General features: G+C 37.1%; 1 protein-coding gene across 1 annotated transcript; it reads left to right on the forward strand.

The window, feature by feature from the left end:
* Positions 1 to 1,931: 1,931 nt before the first annotated feature.
* On the forward strand, positions 1,932 to 10,336 carry kdm8 (lysine (K)-specific demethylase 8). The gene is made up of 7 exons (XM_056454238.1): positions 1,932 to 2,675; positions 5,030 to 5,202; positions 5,481 to 5,613; positions 5,697 to 5,744; positions 8,979 to 9,128; positions 9,223 to 9,315; positions 10,142 to 10,336. The coding sequence occupies exons 1-7, from the start codon at positions 2,217 to 2,219 to the stop codon at positions 10,304 to 10,306; spliced, it is 1,221 nt and encodes a 406-aa protein (XP_056310213.1). The 5' UTR covers positions 1,932 to 2,216; the 3' UTR covers positions 10,307 to 10,336.
* Positions 10,337 to 10,623: the final 287 nt, after the last annotated feature.

Consider the following 10,623-nt stretch of genomic DNA (forward strand, 5'->3'; position numbering starts at 1 on the left):
ATATTGCTTTATTTTTGCTGATTGTCAAACTTAAAATCTGAGTCAAATTTCAATTTTGCTAATTTTGTTTGCGTTGTGTGAAAATGCAGCATGTTTTTTTAAACGTGTTTACATTTGCAGCACATGTGTTGTCAAACTGATGAAGTTATTTTCTTAATTTGCTGGTGTTTTTTGCAATTACATGTGCTTTCTTAAATTGCAGCACGTTAAGCTCTCTCAGCCACTATACAAAAGTGGCAATGCAATTTCAATAACACATTACAAAATTTTAATGCATATTTTTAATCCAGATTTGACCAATCAGATGGTCCCTTACTGTTTTTACACCCACCTCACCAGACTAGACCAGCCTGAACCTACTGCCTAGAGAATAAAGTTTTTAATAAAGGGTATTCATTTATTTTTTAGAATTTGAAATAATAAAGACAAGTGAGTAACATGACAACAGCGAATAATAATCTGAGTGATTTCCAATGTTTTCAGTCATTTATAGTGTTTTAAATTTATTTTTATAACATTTGCACTTGAATTAGATTTAATCAGATTTGAAAAATATTTATCACCTATTAAATTTGGTTATATATTTCTTTATTTATTTTTACTTATATTTTTTTTGGTAGGGCAGGGCAGGTGTTCCCAAACTTTTCAGCCCATCTCCTAAAAAGAGCAATGACAGTGACTAGTGACTCCTGCTGTCCTCAAAGGGGGTTATAAAATGTTGGTTTGTATAGTTATAAGTGATTTTTAAGTTAAGGACTATGGGATTTGAGAAGAATGTGACAAAGACGAGTTACAGGCTCCTGACAGCATCTCTTACATGAACCAAATACATACAATGTTAATGAAGATGATGCTGGAAAAGATGCTCCACAAGTCTCAAACCAAGCAAGCCAGTGGCGACAGTGGTGAGGAACAAACTTCACCAATTGACGAAAATGAAGAAAAAAAAACTTGAGAGAATCCAGGTTCAGTTGGGCATGACTATTACTTCTCTGGTCAAACTTCTTGTGCAGGCCTTCTATATGTGCTTATTTCATTTTTGAGAGAAAAGAGTGCAGCACATGTTTGCTTATACACCTAAACATTGCTCTCATTGGTGTCTGTCTGGATGTTCATTATCAGTATCACTGCGACTGGTTATTACTTATGATTAAAGAATTAAAAAGAACTTCACAGTGAGCAGATCCAAGGGAACATCCTGAATCAAGCGCCCGTTGATGCCTGCGATTCATTTAACGGCCACAGGTGTCGCTAATAACAAGGCTTTCTGAATTACTGTAAACACAGGGCATTTTGAATGGTTTTAAATGGTATTTATTTAATAATTACGGTGGTGTATGGGTTTAGTATTTTGGTTGAGACGAGAGATTGCAGGCATTTTTTTTCTAGTAAAGCATCCAAAATGTAGTTCTTGTTGATTTAACTTACATATATCAAACTTCACAGTTTAATTAATATCCTTGTTTTGAAGATCTTAACAGAGATAAATGTTTATACATCGTATGGCTGATCACATACAGCTTTTTTTAAAGACAGAGAGGAGAACATTGTTTTTATGTTATTTCATTTATTTAAAATATTATTTATATATTTATTTACCTACCTATTTATTTATTTAATTAATTATTTAATTATATTAATAGCTATATATATTTTTTTGCTGTTCGTTTTCTTTTTTTTAATTTTTGAATGATAGTAGGAGAACTCCCATTATAAAACCCTTTCACTCTAATGTCAAAAGGATTTTTCTTACTCGATCCAAAGATATATCTTGTGAATACTTAAACAAAATAGTGTTTAAAAAAAGATTTTATTTGATCGTATTCACAAGCAATATCCTGTCTTACGTTTTAATACCATGGTAATTCTGCAAAGTGTTTCTCGGAATGTATTTCAGAGGGGAACGTATGATTTCTGTGTTTCTAGCCGGACACGAAAACCAGGCGGTATTTCCAACCTCTTGCAGATGCATGTCGCTGTAAAACTTTTATTTTAACTTCATTTACAGATTCTCACGGCGTCTACACTATTAGTGCACACTTTATTTTTTATTATTTACCATATATCATAGTGAATATGACATGTAATGCACGACATTTCGTTATTATAATACAATGAGCAGCCTCTCCTTAGCAAACCAACTAACTTACATCTATGATCACTTATCACCAGATCATACATCAGAAATGTATAACAAGTGATCTTGAACACTTCTCATGGCTTCAGTTTGGACAGATGTTCGTGCCGTTTTGCCTTCGACTGTGTCCGAATTTCCTCTTGACTTCAGTGAAAAGATTGAACTCAGTGTTTTGAAGTGTCTCGAGCTGTCCAGAGATCAGCTGTACAGTGAAGCAGACTGTCCAGTTTCTGCCGAAAGAGCTCAGATCATCGTGGATTACTCCTGGGAGAAGCTCAACACTGGCACATGGAGAGATGTGGACAAAGAGTGGAGGAGAGTTTACTCTTATGGCTGCTTGTTCAAAGTTTTAAGTTTATGTCATGGAAATCCATCTCAAAACATCATTCAGGAGGCCATTAGGACGTGTGACATGAGTCTGTTAATGGGAGCAGCCATTATGGACAACATTCTGCAAAGACTGGTTGCCATCTTGAGGAAAACAATTAAAACGACGAGTCCAAACAAAGCAGAGAGGAGCGAAGAGCCATGTTTGAAGGTGAAGTCAGCTTCATTCATTCATTTTCTCTTCAGCTTAGTCCCTTTATTATCTGTGGTCGCCACGGCGGAATGAACCGCCAACTTATCCAGCACATGTTTTACGCAGCGGATGCCCTTCCAGCAGCAACCCTGGCAAACATCCATACACACTCATTCACACACACTACGGACAATTTAGCCTGCCCAATTCACCTATTGGACTGTGGGGGAAACCGGAGGAAACCCACGCTAACATGGGGAGAACATGCAAACTCCACACAGTAAAGCCAACTGACCCAGCAGAGGCTCGAACCTGCGACCTTCTTGCCGTGAGGCGATCGTGCTACCCACTGCCTATCTTTGATGTTATTTATTATTCTATTTAGCTTTTAAATTTCTATTTGTTTTAGTATTTTTCATACTTAAACTTTATTTTCAGTTAGTTGCCAATGCAACATTCCTAATTTTAACCTTAATTTGCAAGTTTAGTTTTCAATTTCATTTAATATTGACATTTATTTTAGTTTCATTTCAGTTAATTAAACAAAATATTAACTTAAAGTCATTTTAGTTCTGGAGTATTTCTGCGTAAATACAATGACTGTATAATTTGATGGGGACTCTATACTGCTCAGTAAGTGCTGTCTTTCGGATGAGGTGTTAAGCCGAGGTCCTGACTCTATGTGGCCGTTAAAAATCCCAGGATGTCCTTCGAAAAAGAGTAGGGGTTTAACCCTGGCATCCTGGCCAAATTTGCCCACTGGCCTCTGTCCATCCATGGCCTCCCCATATCATAATTGGCTTCATCACTCTGTCTCCTCTTCACCAATCAGCTGGTGTGTGGTGTGCAGTCTGGCGCAATATAGCTGCTGTCGTGTCATCCAGCTGGATGCTGCACACTGGTAGTAGATGAGGAGATTCCCCAAAAAAATGCGTAAAGAGCTTTGAGTGTCCAGAAAAGAGTTATTATATTAGCTATAATTACATAAAAAGATGAAATGATGTGTAAAAAAAAAGAAAATGATATTTTTTTTTTAAAGTCATGTTTTTATGAAAAATTATAAAACAACATTTATATCTGTTATTGTTTAATAAAGATTTTGTTTCAGAACTATCAAAAAAAAAAAAGATTTATCCAAAAATCATAGACTGTAAAATATATGGACGTAGCATCCGTGACGTCACCCATAGGTTTCTGAACACTGCAAAAGAAGCTACAAGTAGGCACGGCCAACCGTCGCCATTTTGTTCGCGCGTCAACGCACCCACGGCGGGATACCAAACAAGGGCAAAGAGGCGGAGAGTGAGCGGAGCTACAGACACCTGCTGGCACTTTGCTTAGACCTGGCAGACAGACTTTACTTTGGGAGAAATGCTTGATACTTTATTACCTGCGGCTCGTTTGTGTTCTGACCACATGTGCTTGGCTGTACACTATATCAATAAAGTGTTTAGACTTTCAAAAACACTGCTGTAACACATTGAGCCACTAAGCATTGTTCTTATGACGTTTTTCTACAGGAGGAAAACGCGAATTACTTCCAAACACTTCAGATATAGTGTGTGTTAGTAAATGCAAGACTATTGATGAAATCCAGGCATAACACTGTATGACAACGCTTCAGATGATTGTTCTAGAGCCTACGGCTAATCACTCTGTCAGATTCTGGAGTGCTTTACGGTTCTAAAGAAAAATATTAATGATAAATGATCTTAAATAAAACAAATACATTTATAGAGATGGTATAAGTATGTAATTTTACTCACATGGGAAACGGAGGCCACGTGAATGGTTTGTGAGCACAATTAAGTGCACACAGCATCCCATATAATCTGATAATTGTAAGAAATAAGTCCAAAAGGCAGCTGACTGTGTAAAGCCACATAAAACAACCAAAATACGATGAATATGCCGAGATCAGTGGCTAATCTGCCGGATTCAGCTGAGGTGAAGTGACGGCGACTAGCGAGACCTAGCTGTCACTCAAGTGGCCACGCCCTTAATTATGCAAACTTAATATAACCTAATATAAAGGAAATGGATGAGTTATAAAAAAAATTCACCCCCCTCACAGTTGTCATGGAGGGTAATAATAGCTATATGAACCAAAATCATTTTTTGTACCAGGCTGTAAACACCTTTTTTTCCTGCTGTAAAGTTGGCCATTCTAACAGTGGGCTCAATTGAAATTTGCTCTATTATGGAGCCAGGACTAGCGGAATTTTGATGAATTGCAGTTTCAGTTACTTCCGTATTGGCTTCCCGAGGGAGAGCGGGAGGTTGCCGCTTGCCAAAAACATGATATTAAATTGCATTATTTAGCTACTCTATTAACATATACTCTATTAACTTATAAATCTTCTCTAAAACAGAAAAAGAGACGTGACTGTGAATCCGAGCCTGTATTAAACCCCACTAAGGAAGTTCCCAGGATTCACTGTCCTTCTCTGGAGCGCTTCAGATTAGATTTCCTGGGCCCTAAAAAGCCTGTGATCATAGAGGGAATAACTGACCACTGGCCAGCCTTCACTCAGCATCCATGGAGGTACATATAAAATTAGCTTTATATGATTTTATCCTTTAAACCACAGGTGTCAAATACAGTTCCTGGAGGGCCGCAGCTCTGCACCGTTTAGTTCCAACCCTGTTTCAACACGCATACCTGTGGGTTTCAAACAATCCCGAAGGACTCAATTAGTTTGATCAAATGTGTTTAATTATGGTTAAAGCTAAACCGTGCAGAGCTGCGGCCCTCCAGGAACTGCATTTGACACCTGCGCTTTAAAACATCAGTACACTGCTATGCTGTGCTTTCTCTCTAAGCATAGACTATTTACGGACTGTTGCCGGCTGCCGGACGGTACCGATTGAAGTGGGATCCAAGTACACAGACGAAGAGTGGTCACAAAAGCTCATTACAGTGAATGACTTCATAGACCGCTACATTACAGGAACCGTAAGCAACTGAAATACTGTATTTTTGTTTATCTAAAGTGGCTGTTTTGTCTGTAAATGCTATTTTAGGTTGTTTTCTTCTAGGCGGAGGATGGAGTGGGATATTTGGCTCAGCATCAGTTGTTTGATCAGGTTAGTTACAATTCCATGTGAGGCCACTCGACAAGCAAAAACTACACACTTCACCTTTTAACTGACCTTATTATGCCTTTTCAGATTTTGCCTTTCATTTTGTGCGTAATTTAGATGCTTGTGAATGTAAAAGGTCTGCAAAGATCAAAGTGCAGGATTAATGGAGTTATTGGTCTATAAAAGAACGAAAAGATCTGTAACTAACCATACAAAATTACCACATTTGCTTGATTTCAGTCTATAGTCCTCATTGACTGACCCTGACCCTCAAACACTAGTTGTAGCTGAGGTCTGGAAAAGTTTCATGTTGAGAAGAGACATGTGAAAGCAAATCTACTTTTTATGAACTTCTAAAGGATGAGACTCGGATTGATAAACCGACAGCATTGTGTTCATATCACTGAGTACGTTTACATGGACACCTATAATCTGATTCTATTACGATTAAGACAATACTCTTTAGAGTCTACCATGTAAACAGCGATTTTTGATTAATTTAATCTGACTAAAGTCATAATCGAACCAAACTGAAATAAAATAAAGACATGAGGAATAGGGTTGGATCGATAGACAATGCCATCATCCATCGCCAATGGCAGATAGACATCGCAATGCTGAGCCGGTATCGCGATCCTCCGCACCGTCCTCGTCGCAGCAGCAACCCGCTCATGAAAAAATACACACTTAGACCCCGTTTACACTAATACGTCTTAGTATTAAACTGGCATTTTAGAAAGAAAACGATCCACATTCACACTGGCGTTTCATCTAGGATTTCTGATAAGATCTCTCTCCACATTATACCGCTAAAAACGCACATCACGTGGCCACACACATATGGTGAACTTTCCTTTTAAGCAATCATCTATTCACAACATACTGGGCCATTTGACCATTCAGAGCAGAATAAGCTGTCAGAAAGGAGGAGTTTAGATTGGATCCAATCCCATTTTTACTGTTACTTGTGTTCATGTTTATGGATGTTTATGGAAGTCAAAGAAAATGCACTGCATCTGATGAACTAACAGTTAATTTAATGTGTAGATCAGAGACGATGAATGAAAACTGCAGGCATAAAAAACACACATTGTTAAGCAGGGTTCATAAATACCTCAAATCTTTATTGATGCATTAGAGGCAACAAAAACGTGCAAAAGTTCAAAATATTTTCATGCAAATGCTCTTCCTCATTGTAAAGTTCAACAGCACACGTGTTCTAATTATTCAAAGAAATTTAAGTATGAGGAAGTGCTAAAAAATTGCTACAAAATTTCACACTTTCACTTTTCGTGGTGTCTTTTGGCTCATCAATATAAACTTTGAGGTGTTTTTGAACCCTGCATCAACTATGTTCTTCAATAAAATTCAATATTGCTAACATTGCACTTAAGTGACTGCACAACAGTCCCCAGTCATAGTTTTATGTCTGATATCCGGTGACCATATCAGAAATAAAAGTACAGAGGCAGGTAGGGAATTTGCATATCTTCCACCACAAGTCTGGTATCATGTTAACTATTCTGTTGTTTACTTTTGCTTTCATTTATGAATACATTAACACAATGTTGCTGAACAGTGCTTCATGCTTATTTCATGGTCATATAATGTGTGATGATGTGTAACAGTATAGTCATAGTGTCTCATTTCTTTAGGGAATATTTTTACATCTACCCTTTGTCACTCCAAATCAAAAGGCAAGGGGAAGATGAAGTCATAAAAATGCAAAATTATTGTAAGAGCCCCAGGGAACCTTCCAGGGTTTTATTTTACAGAGTTCTCTGTAAGAGAATAACTTCCTCGTTGTAACGTTAGAAGTGCATTTAAATAAAATATACATGACGAAAGAATGTTTTACAAGCTGAAATCATGTTTCCGAAAGAATAAAACTATTTATTGTGGAAGAATTTATTCATTATTATTGACACTGATTTAAAGGGCACCTATGATCAAAATGAACATTTGTAAGCTGATTGGACAGAACTGTGTGTAGGTATAGTGTGTCCATTGTCATATTGGAGTGATAGAAACACAATAAGTCTCTTTTTAGGGATCCAAATCCCTCCCATTTTGAGGCGCACCACAATGTGATGTAGGATTCCAGTTTCCTCGCCCACCAAATTGATTGACAGATGCGAATTACATGTCTCCGTAGTAACACACATAATCTTATCCACAAGCCAGGACATGCGCAAAGCAACTGGGATTTAAAGATCTGTTAAGCTCTCTGTGATCATCAATCATCACATGTGATCAAGAGTGAGTTTTACAACTTTAAAATATTTTTAAAACAGTGCATGTTTGTAATAAATACAGTAAAATCGCTATGTAATTCATCACCACAGCCGCATGTCAGTAAAATTATAAAAGACGACGCTTCAATCCCGGTTTGTGGACTTAAATCAGGTTTATTTTGTACATTAACATAACGGATGTCCTTATATTAATGTGTATCCTGTCACATTTTCGTACAAAAACAGTGCAAAGCTAAACGTGGAATGTGTGTGTGAGTGGACTCATTGTTGCAGAAAGGGTTAAATTAACTCCACAACAAATATATCAAATAACTATTGGGAAAGTAAGTTCTTACTGTAGTAAGATAGAACTGCTTCATTCTTGTCTGTCACTATGCTGTTTATCTACGTAAAGGCTACACTCATTGGCGTGATCTCTGTGGCTCTGACACGCACAATGATGGCCAGGGAGAACTAGCTCTTTTGCGGTAAAGGCACAGTCAACAAAAACAGCTACAATGTCCAAAGAGCTCAAATTTTAAAAGCTATAATAAATAATCTGATGGGTGTTTTGAGCTGAAACTTTACAGACACATTCTGAAGACATAAAAAACTTATCTTAAGTATTGAAAAAGGGCTAAAATAGATGCCATTTAAGAACACTTTGCTGAAAGGTTCTTATGCAAACCAAAAATGGTTCTTCACTCTTAAAAATGAATGTTTACAAGAACTTTTTTTGTTGTTGCAGTGATGGCACCATTGTGGGTTCTAAAAGACCCTTTCTAAGAACGTTTTAACAATCCAAAGATCCCGTTTCCATTGTGAAGATCTATTTGTTTAATGGAAAAGTGCGTAGATTAAAAAAATCTCCAACAGAGAACTTTTATTTTAGTGTTTACATTCATTTATAGCATTTGACTTGGACTTCAACTAATGGATGTAACATCATGCAGATACAACAGCAGTAACATTGGCTACCATTCATTCACTTTTTCATGCACAGGTTCCAGAGCTGAAAGAAGACATTCGTATTCCAGACTATTGTTGTCTTGGAGAGGGAGATGAGGATGACATTACAATCAATGCCTGGTTTGGACCTGGAGGGACCATCTCTCCTCTCCATCAGGATCCTCAACAGAATTTTTTGGCGCAGGTAAACATGAGCCCAATGGTTCGTCTGGCATTTGAAAGGCAAGACAGTTTGCTCCCCCCTTTGATGGCATTATGGCTTTGTTTTTAAATGTCAGGTGGTTGGACGAAAATACATCCGGCTTTACAGCCCAGAGGAAACCAAAAATCTGTATCCACACGAGTCGCAGCTACTCCACAACACCAGTCAGGTAGAAGATGTTGTTTATGTTGTTATTTAAACATACAGTAGACACCAACATCACAGTAAATATGATCAAAAGAAATAATGAAAAACAATTAGGCAGTCTTTGAGTTTCACAATTAAGGAATTTAGTTGTGGATGTTGCATGCAGTGCTGTTTTATTCATGAAATTATCAGGTGCCGATTAACGCCAATTACTTTGCAATAACACTGTAACTAATTTATTCCATGGTCTGTTAAAATTCTTGATTCTGATTGGCTGGAGGGTGTGCATTATTTTTGTTGAAATGCAAAGGTAGTTCCAGTCAGTTTTGATCACAGTTTAAAATAAATGCGCTTTCTTCAAAACGTTTATAATTACCATAGCAACTCGCATATGCTTCACAGGAAACCGATGAGGACTGTTAATGGCGGACGAGAATCTGCAAAATTAGGAAAATACTCATAAATTATGCCACAAAATCAGGTTTTAAGAGTTTTTCAAGCGAGAATATAGTTATTTTTTAGTCAAATCTGCAGTTTTTGTATAAGGAGAGTGTGTTTAAAAATGTTGGAAGCTCCAGGCGGTCAGCGGCAGCTCCGCGAACGGCACCCCCAAAATTCTTTAACGCATGGCAAGCCGTTGATTATCCTTTACATATAACACTAATTCTGATTACTGTAGGGTTATTTTTAATCTTTTCATGCTGTACTTCAATTAACTCATTAAAAGGCATAAAAGCTGCCTTTTTACTCTGTTAGCGTAACTTGAAATAGAATTTACACTGTACATTGTTGTAGATTATAAAAAAAAAATAATAATTAAAAATATGAGTTTGTTTTTCCCCCACCAGGTGGAGGTAGAGAATCCAGACCTGGTGAAGTTTCCAGATTTCTGTAGAGCCTCTTATGAGGAATGTGTTCTCTGTCCTGGAGACGTCCTCTTCATCCCACTACAGCACTGGCATTATGTGCGCTCCCTAGAGCTCAGCTTTTCGGTCAGCTTTTGGTGGTCCTGATTTGTACTGAATAAACCAGCATTCTCAGTGTGTTTTTTCGTCTTCATTTTAGTTATTCCACCAAAACCCATTTCTCAACACTTGCATCACTTTTTCAAAATACAAGCGTAATACAAGACTGTAATGTTCTAGTAATATTGATGGTATGTAATCTACATCTATAAAATGTAGAAGTATAACTGTACAGCTCTTTTTTTTATTTCATTAACAAAAAGAGCACTATTTCTGAATAATTTTGCACTGAAATGTAATCATGGACCAAGCATTAAAAAATACTGTGAATTAATTTAGAATGAGGTTTTAATGTGAACAAACAA

Source organism: Danio aesculapii, chromosome 3 (assembly GCF_903798145.1).
Source record: "Danio aesculapii chromosome 3, fDanAes4.1, whole genome shotgun sequence".
In the NCBI taxonomy this organism is placed as follows: domain Eukaryota; kingdom Metazoa; phylum Chordata; class Actinopteri; order Cypriniformes; family Danionidae; genus Danio; species Danio aesculapii.

What these genes read in the sequence shown, in the direction of transcription:
- kdm8 (XM_056454238.1), top strand. Translation starts at nt 2,217, where the DNA reads ATGGCTTCAGTTTGGACAGATGTTCGTGCCGTTTTGCCTTCGACTGTG. An exon ending in GCGAAGAGCCATGTTTGAAG is followed by an intron (nt 2,676 to 5,029) that starts GTGAAGTCAGCT and finishes TCTCTAAAACAG; the next exon opens with AAAAAGAGACGTGACTGTGA. An exon ending in ACCGCTACATTACAGGAACC is followed by an intron (nt 5,614 to 5,696) that starts GTAAGCAACTGA and finishes GTTTTCTTCTAG; the next exon opens with GCGGAGGATGGAGTGGGATA.